Source organism: Lynx rufus, unplaced genomic scaffold (assembly GCF_022079265.1).
Source record: "Lynx rufus isolate CCGP_SWC_20201006 ecotype Redwood Valley unplaced genomic scaffold, mLynRuf1.p SCAF_4, whole genome shotgun sequence".
Taxonomy (NCBI): Eukaryota; Metazoa; Chordata; class Mammalia; order Carnivora; family Felidae; genus Lynx; species Lynx rufus.
Genome location: NW_025814856.1, coordinates 164,911,082 through 164,932,049, shown reverse-complemented (window position 1 = coordinate 164,932,049; position 20,968 = coordinate 164,911,082). Strand labels below are relative to the sequence as shown.

At 43.7% G+C, this 20,968-nt stretch overlaps 1 protein-coding gene across 1 annotated transcript in view; it reads right to left on the bottom strand.

Moving 5' to 3' along the window:
* Positions 1 to 20,968, bottom strand: part of GALNTL5 (polypeptide N-acetylgalactosaminyltransferase like 5) — a 51,719-nt gene that overhangs the window by 7,790 nt on the left and 22,961 nt on the right. The window contains exons 5-6 of the mRNA XM_047097682.1: positions 13,602 to 13,851; positions 7,432 to 7,549 (exon numbers count right to left, since the gene is read on the bottom strand). Coding sequence (XP_046953638.1) covers positions 7,432 to 7,549; positions 13,602 to 13,851 — 368 coding nt within the window. The remainder of the gene's footprint in view (positions 1 to 7,431; positions 7,550 to 13,601; positions 13,852 to 20,968) is intronic.

Sequence of the window (20,968 nt, the reverse complement as noted above, 5' to 3'; positions counted from 1 at the left end):
TTTTGTGTATGGTGTAAGGAAGTGGTCCAGGTTCACTCTTCTGCACATTGCCGTCCAGTTTTCCCAACACCATTTGTCAAAGAGACTGTCTTTTATCATTGGATATTCTTTCCTGTTTTGTCTAATATTAGTTGATCATATAGTTGTGGGTCCATTTCTAGGTTTTCTATTCTGTTCCATTGATCTATGTGTCTGTTTTTGTGCCAGTAACATACTGTCTTGATGACTACATCTTTGTAATGTTGCTTGAAATCTGGAATTGTGATGCCTCCAGTTTTTTCTTTTTCAGGATCGCTTTGACTCTTCAAGGTCTTTTGTGAGCCCATACAAATTTTGGGGTTGTTTGTTGGAGCCCTGAAAGACATCACTGGTGGTATTTTGATGGGAATTGAATTAAATATGTAGATTGCTTAGACATTGTATCGACATTTTAACAACGTTTGTTCTTCCAATCCATGAGCATGGGATGCTTTTCCATTTATTTGTGTCTCTTCAATTTCTTTCCTAAGTGTTCTATGGTTTTCAGAGTATAGATCTTTTCTCTCTTTAGTTAGGTATATTCCTACGTCTCCCGTGGTTTTTGGTGCAAATGGAATCTATTCCTTAATTTCTTGTTCTGCTGCTTTATTATTGGTGTATAGAAATGCAACAGATTTCTGCACATTCATTTTATATCCTGACACTTAGCTCAATTGGTGTATTCTAGAAATTTTTTGGTGGAGTCTTTTGGGTTTTCTACAGCGAGTATCATGTTGCCTGCAAATAGTGAAGGTTTGACTTCTTCCTTGCTGATTTGGATGCCTTTTATTTCTTTTTGTTGTCTGGTTGCTGAGGGTAAGACTTTCAGTACTATCTTAAATAGTAATAGTGAGAGTGGACATCCTTGTCTTGTTCTTCACTGTAGGGGAAAGGCTCTGTTTTTCCCCATTGAGGATGATATGAGCTGTGGGTCTTTCATATATGGCTTTATGATGTTGAGGTACATTCCCTCTACCTCTATTTGGTTGAGGGTTTTTATCAAGACTGGATGCTGTATTTTGTCAAATGCTTTGTCTGCATCTATTGATGGATCATATAGTTCTTATCCTATCCTTTCTTCTTTTTTTTTTTTTTTTTACGATTTATTTTGGAAAGAAAGAGAGTGGGCACGAGTGGGGAAGGGACAGAGAGAGAGAGAGGGAGACACAGAATCTGAAGTGGCTCCAAGCTCTGAGCCGTCAGCACAGAGCCTGATGTGGGGCTCAAACTCATAGGCTGTGAGATCATGACCTGAGCCGAAGTTGGATGCTCAACCTACTGAGACCCCCAGTGCCCCTCCTTTCTTTTATTAATGTGGTGTATCATGTTGATTGATTTGTGGATATTGAACCAGCCCTGCGTCCCAGGAATAAATCCCACTTGATCATGGTGAATAATAATTTTAATGTACTGTTAAATTCAATTTGCTAATATCATTGAGAATTTCTGTATCCATGTTCATCAGGGGTGTTGGCCTGTAATGCTCCTTTTCAGTGAGGTCTTTGTCTGGTTTTGGAGTCAAGGCAATGCTGGCTTCATAGAATGAGTTTGGAAGTTTCCTTCCATTTCTATTTTTTTGTTTGTGTTTTTGGAACAGTTTGAGAAGAATGGGTATTAACTCTTCTTTAAATGTCTGGTAGAATTCTCCTGGGAAGCCATCCGGCCCAGGACTCTTGTTTGTTGGGAGACTTTTGATTACTGATTCAGTTTCTTTGCTGGTTTTGGGTCTGTTCAAAATTTCTATTTCTTCTTGTTTCAGTTTTGGTGGTTTGTGAGTTTCTAGGGTTTTGCCCTGCGTTGGACTCTGCTGACAGCTCGGAGCCCAGAGCCTGCTTGGGATTCTGTGTCTCCCTCTCTCTTTGCCCCTCCCCTGCTCACGCTCTGTTCCTCTCTCTCTGCCCCTCCCCTGGCTCACACTCTGTCTCTGTCTCTCAAAAATGAATAAACGTTTAAAAAAAAAAAAGCCTTTCTGAATAATTACATCAAAGCTGTAACTATGGACTGTGCTGGTAGGAAGGAGCAAAGTGGACAGAGATGAATGATGGTTTAGACCTAGATCTAACCACACATGATGAAGGAAAGTGGGGCATGAAAGGGAGATTGGAGTCCAAGAAAGTACTCCCGGGGGCTGGATGGTTGCGGGCGGGTAGAGGGCATCACATTATCCACCCGAAGAGGAAAGGACCATGGGAGGAAGAATGGGTTCGAGGGAGTAGAAAGAGCTCTCTTTTTGAAACGTTGGGGTTAGGATGCCTATGGGACACTCATCCTATAGGAGAGTAACCTGTAGGCAGTGAGATGCGCAAGCTTCTGGCACAGAAGGACCTGGGAAGGAGCTAGAACTGTGTCACTGGCATGTAGTCATTGAGGTACGATGCGGATGAGGCTACTGAGAAGGGGAAGGGAGAAAAGAAACAGGGCCTTGGGGAAACCCATGGAGTCAATGGCAGGGTCCCAGGTCTAGAGCAGTGTACCTTGCCCGTATCTGGGGCCACCAGGATGGAGTGCCAAGCGACGCAGGCTGTTGGGGACAATTGGAGGCCAGCCTCCAGTCCACCAGGAAACCAAAGTGCAGATCTGAAGCCTGGTTAGTACCATCCCGAGGCTGGGGGTCAAGCTGCAGCTCCGTGGGCACCCAGCCAATCCCCACTTTCCCGAGTGACGGTAACACTGAGGTCAGGGCAGCTAAAACAAATTCAGAGCTTTGGAGGCTTCCAGAAATGACTTAGAATAGAACCGAGCTGGTGAGGTCTCCAGGCCTGCCGTTCAGTAGACAGTGGAAAGCAGGACAGAATAGGCTTGGGTCATATACCTCCGGTTCTGCGAATTGAGCCAAGTTGCTGGAGCGCTCAGAGCCCCAGTTTCCCCCTGTAAGTAGGAGATCCTGGTGGCACCCACCTCACAGGTTTATTATGAAGACTGAGTTGATATTTGCAAGATTTCAGAGCCGTGCGTGTCACACAGATGAGCACTTGTTAAACAAAGGAAACGTATTTTTCTCCTTTACCCCGTGACTTAAACATGCCATTTCTGCAGGGAAGGCCATCTAAGACACACACCTCCCTCAACACAAGTCTAGATTCCCCTCTCATATGATCTCTTGGTACCCTGTACTTCTCCTCCACTGTATGTATCAAAAATACCTAATCATCGGGGCGCCTGGGTGGCTCAGTCAGTTGAGCGTCTGACTTCGGCTCAGGTCATGATCTCACGGCTCGTGGGTTCGAGCCCCGCGTCAGGCTCTGTGCTGACAGCTCGGAGCCTGGGGCCGGCTTCGGATTCTGGGTCTCCCTCTCTCTCTCTCTGCCCTCTCCTGCTCATGCTGTCTCTCTCTGTCTCTCAAAAATAAATAAACATTAAAAAAATAAAAAAAAAACCTAATCATCTCTCTCTACTTCAACAGAATGGAAGCTCCAAGCCATCGGAAGCCACGTTTGCACTGCATGAGGCTGCACTGCACACAAGGCACAGCCCTTTGCGCATAACGGGTTCTCAGTATTGTTGAGTGAATGAACGAACGAACGAATGAATGAACGGGCGAGGGTTGTGCCTTCTTCCGAATGCCCAGCATGTGGCAGAGCCTCACATAGGAGGTGTCCCTTAAATGATGGCTACGTTGACCCCAACCAGAACTCCCGAGAGAGTCTAACCTAGCAAAATACAGATCTGGGTACTGTCACCATACAGGCGTTAGCTACGGCCTCGGGAGTAGATACAGGTATGCCACAGCCCCTGGCCGGTCAGCACGGAGGTGCTACACCCAGTCCTGGTGACCTGTCCTGCCAGGTGCTGTCTCTTTAGTCTCTGGATCATGGGAAGCCCACAGGTCTCCCCGGGAGCAGGTGCACTTCCTGTGGGAGGCTATCAGTTCAGAATTGAGGTTCTTGCCCACCAGATAAGGAAATACTGCACTATATTAAGTCAGCCCAGAGGAGCACATGGGGGGAGAAGGGACAGCTGATAAGATAACAGTCCTGGGAATACCCACGCTTCAGAGATAGATGCACAGAAGAAATTCCTGCAGAGGAAACTGAGAGCAACAGAGCTATGGAGGAGGAACCAGAACACTGTTCTACAGTGCCAAATGTTGCAGCCACCTCCAGTACATAGAAGAACAAAGCCGTCCACTAGGAACATCAATATTAAATGGGTGACAGTTCCCCGAGGGATGTCCCCGAGTGCCGAGGGCCGCCAGGATGCTGATTTATTGGAAAGGAGTGAGGAACAGAGACGAACGTACAGGTGTCAATGGTCTCGTATCAGGAAAGACAGGGCCCCTTATCTCGGTTAGAGACCGCTGCTGATGTCAAGAGAGCTCTCTAGCTATTTATTAACTTACGTGTTTGTGAAAAGAGAGACTCACACATACTTAAAAAAAATATGAAGGGGCCATTAGGAACGGAGCAGTCGACAATACTGAAGCAAGGATAATTAGTACCTTTGAATAATAAGGTAGCTGCTATTGGCTATCTGGAGGGAAGAGAGAGCCAGAAAAAGGAAGACACCCCCTCTTCAAATATGTACGTATCATTCACGAAATTGATTTTATTCTGAGACAAACAATGTGCTCATTAAGATATTAGGTCCTGAAAGGGGGAAACCCCATATACCATATTCACAAAGAGCGATGTAATAAAACAGGGAGTAATCAACCAAACAATGAAAAGCACTAAAGGCCTGGATATTCTAAAATAATGCCTGCATCAAAAGGGAACATATGATTGGGGCTGGGGCGGGGGGTTGCGGGGGAGAAGCAATAAAAAATAATCAGCTCACAACATACTGCCGAAGTATGTTATGTATTGCTCTAGATATGTTTATATTCAGAATAAAGTGTCTGAAGCGTTACGAAAGAAGTCTGTGCTTAAAAGAACACTAAGCCAGTGAACAAAGCCAAAAGAAGGAAGTGGGAGAGAAAAAGTCAGAAAAAGAAAACACAAAAAAGCAATTACAGTAAACATTTTAATGCATCCTAAGAAAATATATGCAGTTCCAAGTATGATCTCCGCAGATGATTTCAGAATGTAAAGAACAGATGGCAACATTTAAAGAATAATTATAGCTGTCACTTATTAAGTAGCTCCCATAAATTATCTGTCTTTACAGCTTTGTAATAAAGATCTTTTTCTTTTTCTGTCTTTTTTTTTTTTTTCATTTTACCCGCAAGGAAACTAAAGCTCAACCAGAATTTTTTTTTTTATAATTTTTAAAAAAAATTTTTTTTTCAACGTTTATTTATTTTTGGGACAGAGAGAGACAGAGCAGGAACGGGGGAGGGGCAGAGAGAGAGGGAGACACAGAATCAGAAACAGCATCAGCCATCAGCCCAGAGCCTGACGCGGGGCTCGAACTCACGGACCACGAGATCGTGACCTGGCTGAAGTCGGACGCTTAACCGACTGTGCCACCCAGGCGCCCCTGGAATTTGAATTTAGTCATTGATTAAGCTGTTTCCTCTACACCAGGTTGTCTCTGTTGGGAAGAGACAAACAAGGCAGAGAAAAGTGAGAAAAAATTAAGGGTGATAAGGTGAGCGCACAGCCCAGATTTTCATGCACAGTTCAAAGTGGCCGTTATAAAAATCTATTAGAATTTAGTCAAAAGCCAAAACTTATCTATGATAAACACACAGTAAATATCTGAACAGTACCTTAGTGTTTTCTTCAGACTCTCTCTCCAGGAATATTTACCTTGTACTTTATTCTCTACCCCAATTATTTCATTAAATCTTCACAAAATTGGAATTTAAGAAACCAAATGAGCAAAGGAAAAAAAAAAAAGAAAAGAAAGAGAGAGACAAACCAAGAAACAGACTCTTAACTCTAGAGAACAAATTTCTGGTCATCAGAGGGGAGGTGGGCCAAGGGGTGGGTTGAACAGGTGACAGGGTTCAAGGAGTGCACCTGTTGTGATGAGCACAGGGTGAAGCATGGACTTGGTGAATCACTATATTGTACACCTGAAACTAACATAACGCTGTGTGTTAACTATACTGGGATTAAAACAAAACAAACAAACGGGCGCCTGGGTGTCTCAGTCGGTTAAGCAACCTCCTTCGATCTCACAGTTTGTGAGTTCAGGCCCCGTGCTGGGTTCTGTGCTGACAGCTCAGAGCCTGGAGCCTGCCTCAGATTCTGTGTCTCCCTCTCTCTGCCCCTCTCTCACTCGTGCGCGCACGCGCGCTCTCTCTCTCTCAAAAATATATTTATTTTTGGGGCGCCTGGGTGGCGCAGTCGGTTAAGCGTCCGACTTCAGCCAGGTCACGATCTCACGGTCCGCGAGTTCGAGCCCCGCGTCGGGCTCTGGGCTGATGGCTCAGAGCCTGGAGCCTGTTTCCGATTCTGTGTCTCCCTCTCTCTCTGCCCCTCCCCCGTTCATGCTCTGTCTCTCTCTGTCCCAAAAATAAATAAACGTTGAAAAAAAAAATTAAAAAAATATATATATATATTTATTTTTAATTTTTAAAAATTAACTTTAATTAAAAAAAAACCCAATATTCACAAAATCCTGAGAATGGCATTTACATTTATTCCTATTTACTGGGTGAGGAAATGGGAAATTCGAAAAATTAATGGCTGACCAAAGATCCTACAGAGCTGGGACCCATTCTGACGTCTAACGTCCACTGATCTAATATCACGGGAATATTTACAAGCCAAATCTACGTTTACATTTGAGATATAGTTCACATTCCACAAGAAATTCACCCTTTTACAGTATACAATGAGTATTTTCACGAGGTTGCCCGATGATCACCACTCTCTCATTCTGGAACATTCTCACCACCTCACAAAGAGCCCTGGGACCTATCAGCACTCACTCACCTACCTTCTGTTTCTATGGATTTGCTTAGGCTGCACCTTTCCTAGGACCGGACTTAGTCATATAAATGTGTGGCCTTTTGTGTCTGACTTCTTTCACTCACCATTCTGTTTTCAAGGTCCACCATGCTGTAGCAGGTATCCCGGGATTCAAGAGTTGAAAGACCAACCCAGACATCCCCTACCAAGTCCTCTCAACTTGCAGATAGAGAAACCGAGGCCTAAGATAGCCCACAGATTTAGTGGCACCCAAGTCCTCCACTGTCTAATTCTGTTATTTCTACCGCACCACGACCGCCAAGAAAATCGGTGTAACAAAAAAGAGTTTTCACAAATAAATAAAAATATTGCATTAGGTCAACACCTCATACGTTAGAAATAAAACAGCATACAGTAATATAAGCTGATATTTTACTACTGTCAAATTTTGCAAGGAGCCCCCTAGATCCTTTATTTCATGTGATGCGGGAACGGTACGGGATGTTCAGGCAGGAAAACGGGGCATAAATACCACGGCACGCCTCTGGACTTGACGTCAGCTCTCACTCTCTCTGTACAAAGCGAACTATTTAGAAAGCAGAGTCTGAATTACCCTTAACGAAAGCTCCAAATTTTCTGCTCCCCAGAGGTTCATGCCCTTGTCATACTGTCCGATCTCACGAAAGTAATGCCTATTTATAGCAAAAATTCCCCCAGCCATTGCAGGTGACCTAAAAAGGATACATAAATATTAAATCACAGGTTCAGCCATTATGGATTTTTGCCAAAATTACGGTGAATGTTAGCAATAACATGAAAACTAGAAAACGACGATATTAATACCAAAATCGTTAACTTAATGTGTATTTAACTTGATGGATATACATTACATTGAATGTAAAATTAGTAAATGGAAGCCATAACTACCTAAAAGTAGGCAGTAACTTTCCACTTAGCTCTCACCAAATTGTGTAAGCTATATATTCTAAATGTTTTTTTCTTTTCCTTTTTTTTTTTTTTAAGTTTATTTAGTTTTGAAAGAGAGAGAGAGAAAGAGAGAGGGCATGAGCAGGGGAGGGGCAGAGAGAGAGGGAGACACAGAATCCGAAGCAGGCTCCAGGCTCCGAGCTGTCAGCACAGAGCCTGACATGGGGCTCGAACTCATGACCTGTGAGATCACGACCTGAGCCAAAGTCGAATGCTTAACTGACTGAGCCACTCAGGCGCCCCAAATGTCGTCTTGTTCTTAAAAGGGAACATCATCTTTAGAATGTGAGTTTCCCCTGGAGATAACTACTTGACTTGGGGAGCAGAGCTTACAGATCTCGCTTTCTAAGCACGTTAAGTGAATATACTATTTACTTCTGGGAAAACCATGAAGTTACAAAGCATCTTTTTTGTTTTGTTTTGTTTTGTTGTCCCACGACAGCAAGGCCCAATAACACCGAACTGAGTAGTAGGAAAATAATTTCAAGTTCATTTATTCATTCGTGTTTGAAAAAGTACACATGAAGCACCTGTGATGTGTTAGGGAGAAGTTAGTGCATCAACGGGCCAAGATCCCAGCTCGTGCGGGGGACCAGGGTGGAGGGAGGGACACTAGTCGCTGCAGTGGTGCCAGAAAAAGAAGATGGAACCGTGGCTAAGGTAGCGGGACGCGGCCCAGTGTCTGATGTATTTTGAGGACGGGAGCCAGCAGGTTTGCTTACAGGTGGGGGGTGGGGTGAAGGAGGAAGAGAAGAGTGAAGGCTCACTCCAGCGTGTTGGCCCAGGGACCTCACATCTGCACTGAGATGGAGACACCGAGTGGGCAGGTTTTGGGGGGAAGATTCAGCTGGGGACATGAGTGAGCTCTCCATTCACTCTAGTGGAGACGCCAGTAGGCAGGTGCATGGAAGCGTCTGGCACTCTGAGAGTGGCCAGGGCCAGAGACATAACTTCGGGAGTCCTCAAAATAGGGCGGATACACAGCACTCTGGCAGCGAGGGGGGGGGGGTGGAGGAGACCACGAAGAACTGTCCCCGGGCACCGTGACAGCAAGAGATCGGAGGGAAGAGAGGGAAAGGGGAGCCACCGGTGCAGGAGGAAGACCGGAAAACCGTCTGCCGATGGGCCCCGAAGTGAGGACTGAGAACCAGCGCGGCACCGACACGGGAAGACCACTGGCGCGTTCTAGCGGGTGGGGGCACAGAGCCAGATTCAAGCGAGTCTGAGACACCAGAGTTCAGAGTTGGAGATCGTGACACAGCCAGCTTTTTCTAAGAGGCTTTAATGCAAAGGAGAGCAGAGGAAAGGAGAGGCGGCCGATAAACGAAGATTGTTTTTTGTAATTGGGAGAGGTGACGGTGGGCCTCGAGAGGAGCGGTTCTCATCGGGTGGGCCAGATGCGACCCGCCCCGTCTGCGCCCTGGGTCACCGTGGTCCTGGCCAAGCCAGGGGGCCCCGCTGCCACAGCGTTGCATTGAAATTACATCTCTACCCGACATCCTTCGCACTGGACTCTACACCCTCGAGGGCAAAGGCCACGTTTTCTGTTGTGACCACAGTGTCTGGCAGCAAAGAGTTGTTAAACTCATAACTGAAGCAGGTTCACAAACCGGTCTTTAAAGTTAGGCCGTAGGTTCTGTTGAAAATAGGGTAAAAAAATACTTACAGCTCAGAGAACCCAAGTTACACCCTCTCAAAAGGGAAAGCTTTTATTCTAAAAAAAAAAAAAAAATCTCGAAACCGCTGGGAAGTGTGTGCATGTGTGTGTGTGTGTGTGTGTGTGCACGTGCGTGTGTCTTACCGGAGAAACGTTGAGTCGTGGTGCTAACTCGGGCACGTCTGAGACACCGGGAGAAAGGATAAAACGTCATGATGCGCCCTTGAAGAGGCCCCGGGTGGAGTACAGGGGGCACGTCCCTTGGTAGCAGTGATCTCCCCCCACCCCTGCACGTCCCCTCCCTGGGGAAGCTGCGGGGGGAGCCACTGGTGTGAGCTCAACGCCACAATTCTCCTTGCTTGCTCTAAGTTTGCCAAAATTCCCTGCATCTACATTTTTTTTTTTGAGCTGTTGCAAATGTGAAGAAATGTATCTTCAGATGTGAATGCTAATTAATGCCATGGATAATACCTAAAATTCATTTTTCCTTTTAACCCTTTAAAACTACCGACTTTTTCTTACGTTATCATACATTATCCTTATGATATAACAGTCGAGCGTTGAATCACATGAGTTTGAACTGTGTGGGTCCACTTACATGTGGATTTTTAGATAAATACAGCACAGTACTGTAAGTGTATTTTCTCTTCCTTCTGATATTAACTTTTTTTTTTTGCTCTAGCTTATTGTAAGAATACAGTATGTGATACACATGGCATTTAAAACGTGTTAATCAACTGTTTATATTTATCAGTAAGACTTCAGTCAACAGTAGGCTCTTAGTTAAGTTTTTGGGGAGTCAAAAGTTAGTATGTACAATATACATTCTATAAATAATTAGTATCATACTGTTTTTTATGGCCTGAGTTTTTATTTAGCCTATTGTGAGAATTTTCCTTTTACATTAATTAGCTTTCAAAACCTTTGTATAATATTCTGCAGAGTATGAATATAGTTTTTAACCATTTTAATATTGAACGTTTATGTTGTTTTTATTTTCTAACTGATACGAATGTTGATACAATGTGTGTCTCTGATTTACTTCTCCTTAACTCCTTAGGGAAACATTTCAAGAAGTGGGAGTGTTGCGTTAAAGAATAACATAAGATTTTTAATGTATATTGTCAGATTGTTTTCAAAAAGCACATGTGATTATGTGTATACTAACAGTGTATTAGAATTCAAAAAACGTTACTACTCAGCGACTATCAGGAATATAATTTCCCTAGTAAAATTTTTAGAGCCTAAAGCATGCCTGATGTGTGAAATATGGAAACATTACAAAATTATGTAGATCTTTTTTGTAAATGGAATACTTCATTTTAAATTAAATAAGTTCATTTTGAGATGAACTCCAAAGATCGATGGTTTATTATTTTTTTTTTTTTTAGTAAATTAAGATGTCTACGCACGACCTTTTATTTATTTATTTAATTTCAAAATTTTTTGAGTTTATTTATTTTGAGAGAGAAAGAGAGAGAGTGAGCAGACAGAGGGGCAGAGAGAGAATCCCAAGCAGGCTCCACGCTGTCAGCACAGAGCCTGACGCGGGGCTCGAACTCACGAACCGCGAGATCATGACCTGAGCCGAAACCAAGAGTTGGATGCTCAACCGACTTGAGCCACACAGGCGCCCCACGTTACCTTTTATTTAAATACAATGTGTCTTTGTCCCTTTTCATTTCGAAGTCTCTAACAGTAACAACAGGAAGTATGTATACTGATCACTTCCCCTGTGTCAGGCCTTGAGCTATGTTCTTTCCAAGTGGCGTCTCACTTAATCTCCTCACTAAAGCAGAGAGGCATGTCTTTAATATCATCACCATTTCACAGGTGAAGGTACTGAAACTGAGAGAAGTAACAGACCCAGCAGAGGCTACCTTACTGCACAACTCCATGGATGCCAATCACCTCTAATCTTTATGAACAGTACCTTCTGGAGATGAGCAGTACACAGCCTATACAGCTGTACACAGCAGCCCTGAACAGCTAACAAGTGATGGCTGGAGCAGAGCAAAGATCGGAGTTATACACAGTGGAAGGCGCGTGAAGGGATTATCCTAAAAGCAATGGAAAGACATTGGGTGACACGGGCAAAGTGGAGTTTTAAGAACCATGAATGTAGCCAGAGAGAGATTGGCCTGAGGGAGGACAGCCTGCAGGCCAGACTGTTCCTTACAGTGAGGGCCTGGACCATGGGGACAAGCAGAGAGATGGACAGATGTGGTCGCGAGTCGTCACAATGGATGGGGCACCCGGAGCGGGTTAATCACTGGATTAGAGTAGGCAGTGGGAGACTGCAGGTGTGGTCATGCTTATGGCTGTGTAGCATTCCATTATGGTTCCAGAGTAAGGTACTAAATAATTCCCCAGTTATTCCTCCCGACTCTTAGTCCTTATCTCATCCTCGAATTAGGAGGCCAGGTTGCGTCACCAAGGGCAGGGGCTCAGGGTGAGGATAGGTACTGGGATCAAGGGAAGTGATAAGGTTTGGAAAACCCACTTGGAGCAGTGAGTAAAGGGACTGTGGAGAAGCACGAGACTGAAACTATCAACGTGTAGAAGCGTTAAGTTCATGTCTCTTAAAGGAACAAAAAACAGATGGCGGGCTTGGTCCAGAGTTGGAGATTCGCAGGGCTACTGTGGCAGAAGGGGAGAGGGATGTGGCAGTCGAAGGTGTTGGCAAGAAGAACCGTGAATTTCTAGATCAGAAAGTCTAGGCCACAGAAGAAGAAAGAAACCGTGAACAGTAAAAGCAGAAATCAAAGAACTGGGGACCCTGATGATGTCCAGGGGGAGGTGTGGGCAGAGCAGAGCAGGAAAAAGTTAGGAACACCCCAGGCTGTGGCCAAAGAGACGATATCCGGTAATTTAGAAGAGAAGGTGCAGGATATGGCTGTAGGAATAATAGTAGCTAACAGGTATGAAATAGCTAACATATATGTAGTACTTACTATGATGGACAGATACTGCTCTAAGCTTTGATATACACTGAGTCATTTAATTCTCCAACAACCCTGTAACATATTGTCATTATCCAGACTTTACACATAAGGAAATAAGGTGCAAAGAGGTTAAGCAACTTGCATAAGGTCAACAGCTCTAGTTAGAGACAAAGATCAAGGACTTGCTAAGCTATAGTGTTAGAAAATTGACTCATGTGGTTTGTGAAATGGAGAGGCTAGTAGTAAAAGAAGAGAAGGAGCCTGGCGTCAGAGTTTTCAGGAAATGTGGGGAGTGACCTGGAGGAAGTCTCCAGCAATAGCCTCACAGATGCAGTTAAAAGTCCCAACATCAAATTGTTCTCACATGTAGAAATACATTTTCCCAGACCAATAATCAAGGAAAATCATATTCATCTGTATAAAATTACTGACGAAAGCACTGAGATAAATATTTTATATATGAATTTAGCAAAGACATCTACTTTTGCTGAGCTATCCACAGCACTAGCATTTGGTTCATTGACCACATACAACTTGCTCCTGAGAACCATGGCCACCTTCTAAAGACGGACACCTGAAACCAGAGGGACACTATCCATGGCGGTGTTTTCTTTCTCTCTCTCTCTCTCTTTCTTTCTTTCTCTTTCTTTCTCTTCTTTCTTTCTTTCCTTTCCTTTCCTTTCCTTTCCTTTCCTTTCCTTTCCTTCCTTCCTTTTCTTCCTTCCTTCCTTCCTTCTTTCCTTCCTTCCTTCCTTCCTTCCATCTTCCTTCCATCTTCTTTCCTTCCTTCCTTCCTTCCTTCCTTCCTTCCTTCTTTCCTTCCTTCCATCTTCCTTCCTTCCTTCCTTCCTTCCTTCCTTCCTTCCTTCCTTTTAAGTAGGCTCCACGCCCAACGTGGGGCTCAAGCTCACCACCTGTGATCAAGAGTCACATGCTCTACTGACCGAGCCAGCTAGGCGCCCCCATGGCAGTGTTCCTAACCAGGGTGAGATGCTCATTTCCAATCAGAGAAACTGAAAATCTACCAAATTCTATTATTATAGATTTTTAGAGACAACGTAAATGACAAAATATTTCTCTTCATTAAGCCCAAGAGATGGAAAAAATAATCTCTGAAAGCTTCTCCCGGCCCCCACCCCCCAACCAGGTCTCAATACATATAGGATATTTCCCTGTCACCTGAAGGAATCTCACCGAATGGGTAGAGTGGGTCCTTCTGGTCCATCCATCTCATAAGAGAAGACATTATCCCATTTAAATTGTAGGTGCCAGTTGAAAGCACCCCTTACAACAGGAGAGGGCCAGTATTCTAGGGTCATAGAATCAATGACATCTATCAGAGGACACACCACCATTTTGGGGTCCTTGGCAATGGCATGCAGCAGGGGCTCCAGCCACACTTTATTCACCTCGCAGTGGCTATCCAGGAACACCAGAACGTCCCCTGGGGAGGCAAGAATAGGCTAGTGTTAGTGCATATGGACGAAACATCCAATGACCCAGATCGAAGTTCAATGCAAGGAGTACCTGTTGAGCGTTTACTATGTGTTTGGCTTTTTTTTTTTTCTTTTTTCAACGTTTTTTTTATTTATTTTGGGGACAGAGAGAGACAGAGCATGAACGGGGGAGGGGCAGAGAGAGAGGGAGACACAGAATCGGAAACAGGCTCCAGGCTCCGAGCCATCAGCCCAGAGCCTGACGCGGGGCTCGAACTCACGGACCGCGAGATCGTGACCTGGCTGAAGTCGGCCGCTTAACCGACTGCGCCACCCAGGCGCCCCTATGTGTTTGGCTTTTATGGTGCATTCCATTTCATTGGCGGTGGGTTGGGACTAGAAACTAATATTTTATTTTGTGCAAAAATGTGGGCCATGATGTGTCATAGAAGTTCAGAAGAAGTTGGTGAACTGTGGGTTAGAGAGTAGTTTGAAGATTCTAAAGAAGCAGGTGGGGGGCACCTGGGTGGCTCAGTTGGTCAAGTGAACGGCTCTTGGTTTCAGCTCAGGTCATGATCTCACAGTTTATGAGTTCAAGCCCCGCATCAGGCTCTGCGCTGATGGCTTGGAACCTGCTTGGGATTCTCTCTCTCTCTCTCTCTCTCTCTCTCCCCCTCCCTCCTTCCCACTCTCTCTGCCCCTCCTCTGCTCACACACACACACAGTCTCTCTCTCAATATAAATGAAACTTATAAAAAAGGTTTTTCTCAAGCTGTCATCACAGAGCCCAACGTGGGGCTCGAACCCATGGACCACGAGATCATGACCTGAGCTGAAGTCAGACACTCAACCCACTGAGCCACCCAGGGGTCCCGATGCATAACCATTTTTGTTCTTGAGTTCAAGCTTTAATGAGTGTCTGCTTAGAGAACATGGGGAAAATTGGCATGGCCAAAGTAAAGAAAACATGTTGCTAAAGTACATTAGGTGGACTCAGATTGGAAGGGACCTCAAAATTCAGGTGCAGAATTCAGACTTTTTCTTGCAGCCAACATAAAATCATAGGAAGTTATGAGAAATAGCCCATGTTTGATGAGAAGAGTTAATATTGTTCATATGGTAATAATCTCTAAATTGATCTATAGATTCATACAATCCTTATCAAAATCATACCTGGTTCTTTTTGCAGAAACTGATCCCAAAATTCGTGGAGAAAGGCAAGGACCCAAATTAGCTAAAACAATCTTGAAAAAAGAACAAAGCTGAAGGACTTCTGGGTTTCAAAACTTACTACAAAGCTATAATAATAAAACAATATGATACTGTCAGAAGGAAAGACAGAAAGGCCAAAGGATAGAATTGAGGTCATAGACATAAACCAAATATCTGTGGTCAACTGATTTTTGACAAGGGTGCCTAGACAATTCAATGGGGGAAAAACAGTTTCTTCAATAAACAGCCCTGACCCAAATGGACACCCAAGTGACAAAGAATGAAGTTGGACCCCCTACCTCCTAGAAAACACAAAAATTAAGTCAAATCAATCACAGACCTAAAAAGGTCAGAGCTGAAACTATAAAACTTTTAGAAGAAAATATAGACATACATTTCTGACCTCAGGTTAGATGTGACACCAAAAGTAGAAGTGACAAAACAAAAAATAAGTAAGACTTCATCAAAATCAAAACCCTTTGTGCTTAAACAGACACCATAAAAAAGTTGAAAAAAGTCCACAGAATGGGAGAAATTGTTTGAAAATCACATATCTGATAAAGAACTTGCGTCCAGAATATATGAGGAACCCTTCCAAGTCAATAACAAAATGACAACTTAATTAAAACATGGGCAAAGGATTTGAATACAGGCGCCTGGGTGGCTCTGTCGGTTAAGCATTCAACTCTTGATTTCAGCTCAGATCATGATCTCACAGTAGTGGGATCGAGTCCTGCATCGGGCTCTGTGCTGAACATGGAGCCTGCTTGGGATTCTCCCTCTCCTTCTCTCTCTTCCCCTTCCCACCTCAAAAATAAAATAAAAGTCTTAAAAAAAAAAAAGGATTCGAATAGACATTTCTCCAAAGAAGATGGACAGATGCCTGATAAACGTACGAAAAGGTACTCAACATCATTAACCATTAGGAAAATGCTAACTAAAATCACAGTGAAAGAATACTTCACATCCACTAGGATAGCTAAAATCAGAAAGGCAGAGGATAACAAGTGTGGATGAGATTGTGGAGGAATTAGAACCCTGTCCTTCGCTGATAGCAATGTAAAATGTTGCAATCTCTTTCAAAACTTACCTGGTCGTTCCTCAAAGTTACACATACACTTGCTATACAGCCCAACAATTCCACATCTAGGTACACACATACCCAAGAGAAAAGAAACAGGTTTATACAAAGTCTTGCGCATGAATGTTCATAGCAGCATTCTTCCTAAGAGTAAAAAAGTCATAACTTAGGGGCACTTGGGTGGCTCATTTGGTTAAGTGTCCAACTCTTGATTTCTGTTAAGGTCATGATCTCATGGTTTGTGGGTTTGAAGCCTGAGTCGTGCTCTGCACTGACAGCACAGAGCCTGTTTAGGATTCTCTCTCTCCCTCTCTCTCTCATGCTCTGGAAGGAAGGAAGGAAGGAAGGAAAAAAGAGAAAGAAGAAAGTTAAAAAAAAAGTCATAACTCAAATGTCCAACAATGGGTGAACAGATAAACAAAATGTGAGATATCCAGGGGCGCCTGGGTGGCTCAGTTGGTTAAGCATCCAACTCCTGATTTTGGCTCAGGTCATGATCTCATGGTTGTGGGATCGAACCCTGTGTTGGGTCCCTTGCTGAACATGGAGCCTGCTTAAGATTCTGTCTCCTTCTTGGGGGGCCTGGGTGACTCAGTCAGTTGAGCATCCAACTTTGGCTCAGGTCATGATCTCATGGTTCATGGGTTCAAGCCCCACGTCAGGCTCTGTGCTGACAGCTCAGAACCTGGAGCCCATTTCAGATTCTGTGTCTCCCTCTCTCTCTGCCCCTTCCTCGCTCATGCTCTGTCTCTCTCTCAAAACTGAATAAACATAAACAAACAAAAATCTCACTCCTCTCTGCCCCTCTCCCTCACTTACATTCTCTCTCTCTTTCTCAAAATAAATAAACATTTTTTTAAAGAGTCCCATTTTGGGGTACCTGGGTGGCTCAGTTGGTTAAGTGTCCGACTCTTGGTTTCAGCTCAGCTCATGATTTCACCGTTTTGTGAGTTCAAGCCCCATGATAGGCTCCGTGCTGACAGTGCGGAGCCTGCCTGGGATTATCTCTCTCTCTCTCTCTCTCTCTCTCTCTCTCCCCCTCCTCCACTCACGCTGTCTCTGTTTCTCTCAAAATAAATAAATAAACTTATAAAGAGTCCCATTTTGAACACATCTAATTTTTTCATACTATTGGAAGTACACACAGTGTTCAACACTTTGCATTTTTCACTTCAAATAGCTTCTATAATATTACCCAACATTAACATTTTCAAAGCATGTCTGCTAATTTGACAGGTGAAAAATTAACATCCAGTTCTCAAGAGGCCATCTACAAATGGCCAACAAGCACATGAAAAGATTCTCAACATCATTAGTCGTTAAGGAAATGCAAATTAAAACCATAGTGAGATACCAATTCATCTCTACTAGGATGGCTGGAATTTTTTTAAAAATTTTTTTAACGTTTATTTATTTTTGAGAGACAGAGACAGAGACCTAGCATGAGCGGGGGAGGGGCAGAGAGAGAGGGAGACACAGAATCTGAAACGGGCTCCAGGCTCTGAGCTATCAACAAAGAGCCTGACGCAGGGCTCGAACCCACGGACTATGAGATCATGACCCGAGCTGAAGTCAGACGCTTAACCAACTGAGCCATCCAGGCGCCCCTAGAATTTTTTTCAAATCTTTTTTTAACTTTTATTTATTTTTGAGAGACAGAGAGAGACAGAGCATGAGCGGGGGACGGGCAGAGAGAGAGGGAGACACAGAATCTGAAATGGGCTCCAGGCCCCGAGCTGTCAGCACAGAGCCTGACGTGGGACTCGAACCCACGGACCACGAGATCATGACCTGAGCTGAAGTCAGAGGCTCTACCCTCTGAGCCACGCAGGCGTCCCTAGAATTTTTTTTTTAAGACAGAAAATAACAAGTATTGGCAAGGATGTGGAAAAATGGCAACTCTTCTCCCTGGCTGGTAGGAATGTAAATGGTACGGCTGCTGTAGAAACATTTAGCGCTTCCTCAAAACGTAGACTTCCTGTGCGACCCAGTAATTCCACTCCTAAGTACACACTCAAAAGAATTCAACTACACGTATGACTGTGTTCCTAGAAGTACTCCTTACAACAGTGAAAAGGTAAAAACAGCCCAAATGTTCAGCCACAGATAAATGGAGAACCAAACTAAGGTATATTTATCCGACGGAATATGATTCGGCCATAAAAAAGAATGAAGGGCAGATACATGCTACCTGTAGAAGAATCCCCAAAACGTTGTTGGATGAAAAAGCCAGACACAAAAGGTATGACTCTATTTACATGAAGTATCCAGAATAAGTAAATCTAAAGACAGAAATGAGATTACTAATCTACCAGGGGCCGAGAGAAGGAAACGTGGGGAGAACCTGCTGAATGGGGTTTTCTTTCGGGGGTGATGCAAATGTTTTGGGACAGGACAGAGGGTGTGCTTACAGATCACTATGAATGTACTAAGTGCTGTTGAACTGTTCACTTCAACATGGTTAATATCACGTAATGCAAATCTCACAACATTGAAAAAAATGACGTCGGCCAAAGAAGACCTACAAATGGCCAACCGGTACGTGAGAAGGGGTTCAACATCACTCATCATCAGGGAAACGCAAGTCCAACCCACAACGAGCTGTCGCTTCACCCCGGTTAGAATGACCGTTATTAAAAAAGAGAGGAAACGAGTAGTGTTGGTGAGGATACGGAGAAAAGGGAATCCCTGTGCCCTGTTCGTGCGGATGTAAATGGGTGCGGCCAGTGCAGAAGATAGTGCGGAGGCTCCTCAAAAAATTACAGACAGAACTAGCACGTGATCCAGCAATCCCACTTTTGGGCATGTATCACAAGAAAATGAAATCACTATCTTGAAGAGATATCCACACCCCCGTGTTCATTGCAGCATATTTACGATGGCCAAGACATAGAAACAAGCTAAGGTGTCCATCGGCGGATGAAAGGATGAAGAAGTTACAGTATGTACATGATGGGGTATTATTTTCATGCCAGCTATAAAAAAAGAAGAAAATCCCACCACTGGTGACGTGGATGGACATCGAGGGCATTATGCTCAGTGAACTAAGTCAGAGAAAGACGAATACCGTATGATCTTCCTTATGTGTAAAATCTAAAAAAGACCCTGAACTCTTAGAGTCAGAGAACAGATGGGTAGTTGCCAGAGGTAGGGGGTGAGTGATATAGGTGAAGGTGGTCAACACGTACAAATTTCCAGTTATAAGATAAATAAGTCCCCGGGACGTAAAGAACAGCATGTTGACTATCAACAACACTGTGTTGGTATTTGAAAACCGCTGAGAGAGTAAATCTTAAAAGTTCTTGCATCACAAGAAAAAAATTGTAACTCCGCGAGGTAATGGACGTTAACTAGACCAGGTGGTGACCATTTCACAATATATACGTGTATCGAATCGTTACGGGATATGCCTAACATGGATTCGATGTCATATGTCGATTATATCTCAGTTAAAACAATAAAAAATCTTGTTAAAATTATAGCTAGTGAGGTTCAGCTCTTTTCAGGTGATTGGCGATCTGTAAACGAAATGCTTATATTCTTTGTCCATTCAGGTTTTGGAACCATAGATTGTTTCGTTTTTTAACGGCTTTGTAGATACATTTTACGTACTGAGAATATTAACTGTTTTCCTGTGAACGTGGTACTAAGTCTCCTAGCCTCGAGCTACGTCATTGTATCATTCTTTGTCCACAACCGTGTGACTGTTTGGGGAGTCAGCTCTGTCCTTTCCCTCAGGTTTAAGCTTCGAAATGTCTACTTTATTCATAGAACAGATGAGTACTGGTTGAGGGTTTGTTTTTTTTTTTAATTCTTATCACGATTTAATGGTTTGATTTTAAAAACTAAAATTAACGATAGAACTGGAACTTAAATTTGAGTTATGGTATGAGACGAAGATGAAAATTTTTCCCAAATTACTAATTGCCTCCCAAATAACTGCCCCATCATGGCAGGGACAACGGAAAGGGCTTCCTTCCCATGCTGACTTGTGGTGTCCCATTTTTCAAATGCAGTGTACCCTTGGCACGGAAAGATTTAAATATTTTCAACTTTGGCAATTTTTTTATGGTTTTACTCAAAATTTTTTTTAATTTTGTTATTTATTTCTTTAAATTTACGTCCAAATTAGTTAGTATATCGCGCAACAATGATTTCAGGAGTCAATTCCTTAGTGCCGCTTACCCATTTAGCCCCTCCCCCCTAAACTTTGACAATGTTAATGTCCCAGAAAGACAGCAAATGCAAAATAATTTGAAATTACTCAGTGTGCCGTACCGAGCTTCTCTTCGTTCTGAGTTAAACTGGGAAGCATGTGGGAATCAGCTACTGACACCTACATTCCAATGAACTTCACGGTTTTTACACTCATCACAAAGCATTTTATGGGGAAATTTACACACCATAACGAGGGCGAAGGGGCATGGGGTGCCTCTTGGCTGAGTCCTACACTCACAAGAATATTCTGTGGGGATCTTCAGCTTCTGTTGGTTCAGTTAAAGAAAGGAGAATACTCTTTAGTGCTTACAGGGACAGCCTGTTCGACTATCTGAATCCCATCTAATCCCAGATTGGTATCTTCCCAGATTAAGCCAACTTCTCCGCAGGGTCTAGAGTGAGTGAAGGGCGTGAGGTCAAATCCACCTGATAAGGACCTTGCCCAGCTCCCTCCCAGAGAATGTGTGTGGGCTGTACTAACAACCCCTGATAGCTCAATCCATCTTCCTGGGGAGAGGCTTGTTCTCTGCCCGCTGCCGGAAGATCCACACTTTCTCAGGGGCCCTGGCGGCCAGGTCTGTTTTCAGAAAACAACAAATGCCATGTTGGCCTCA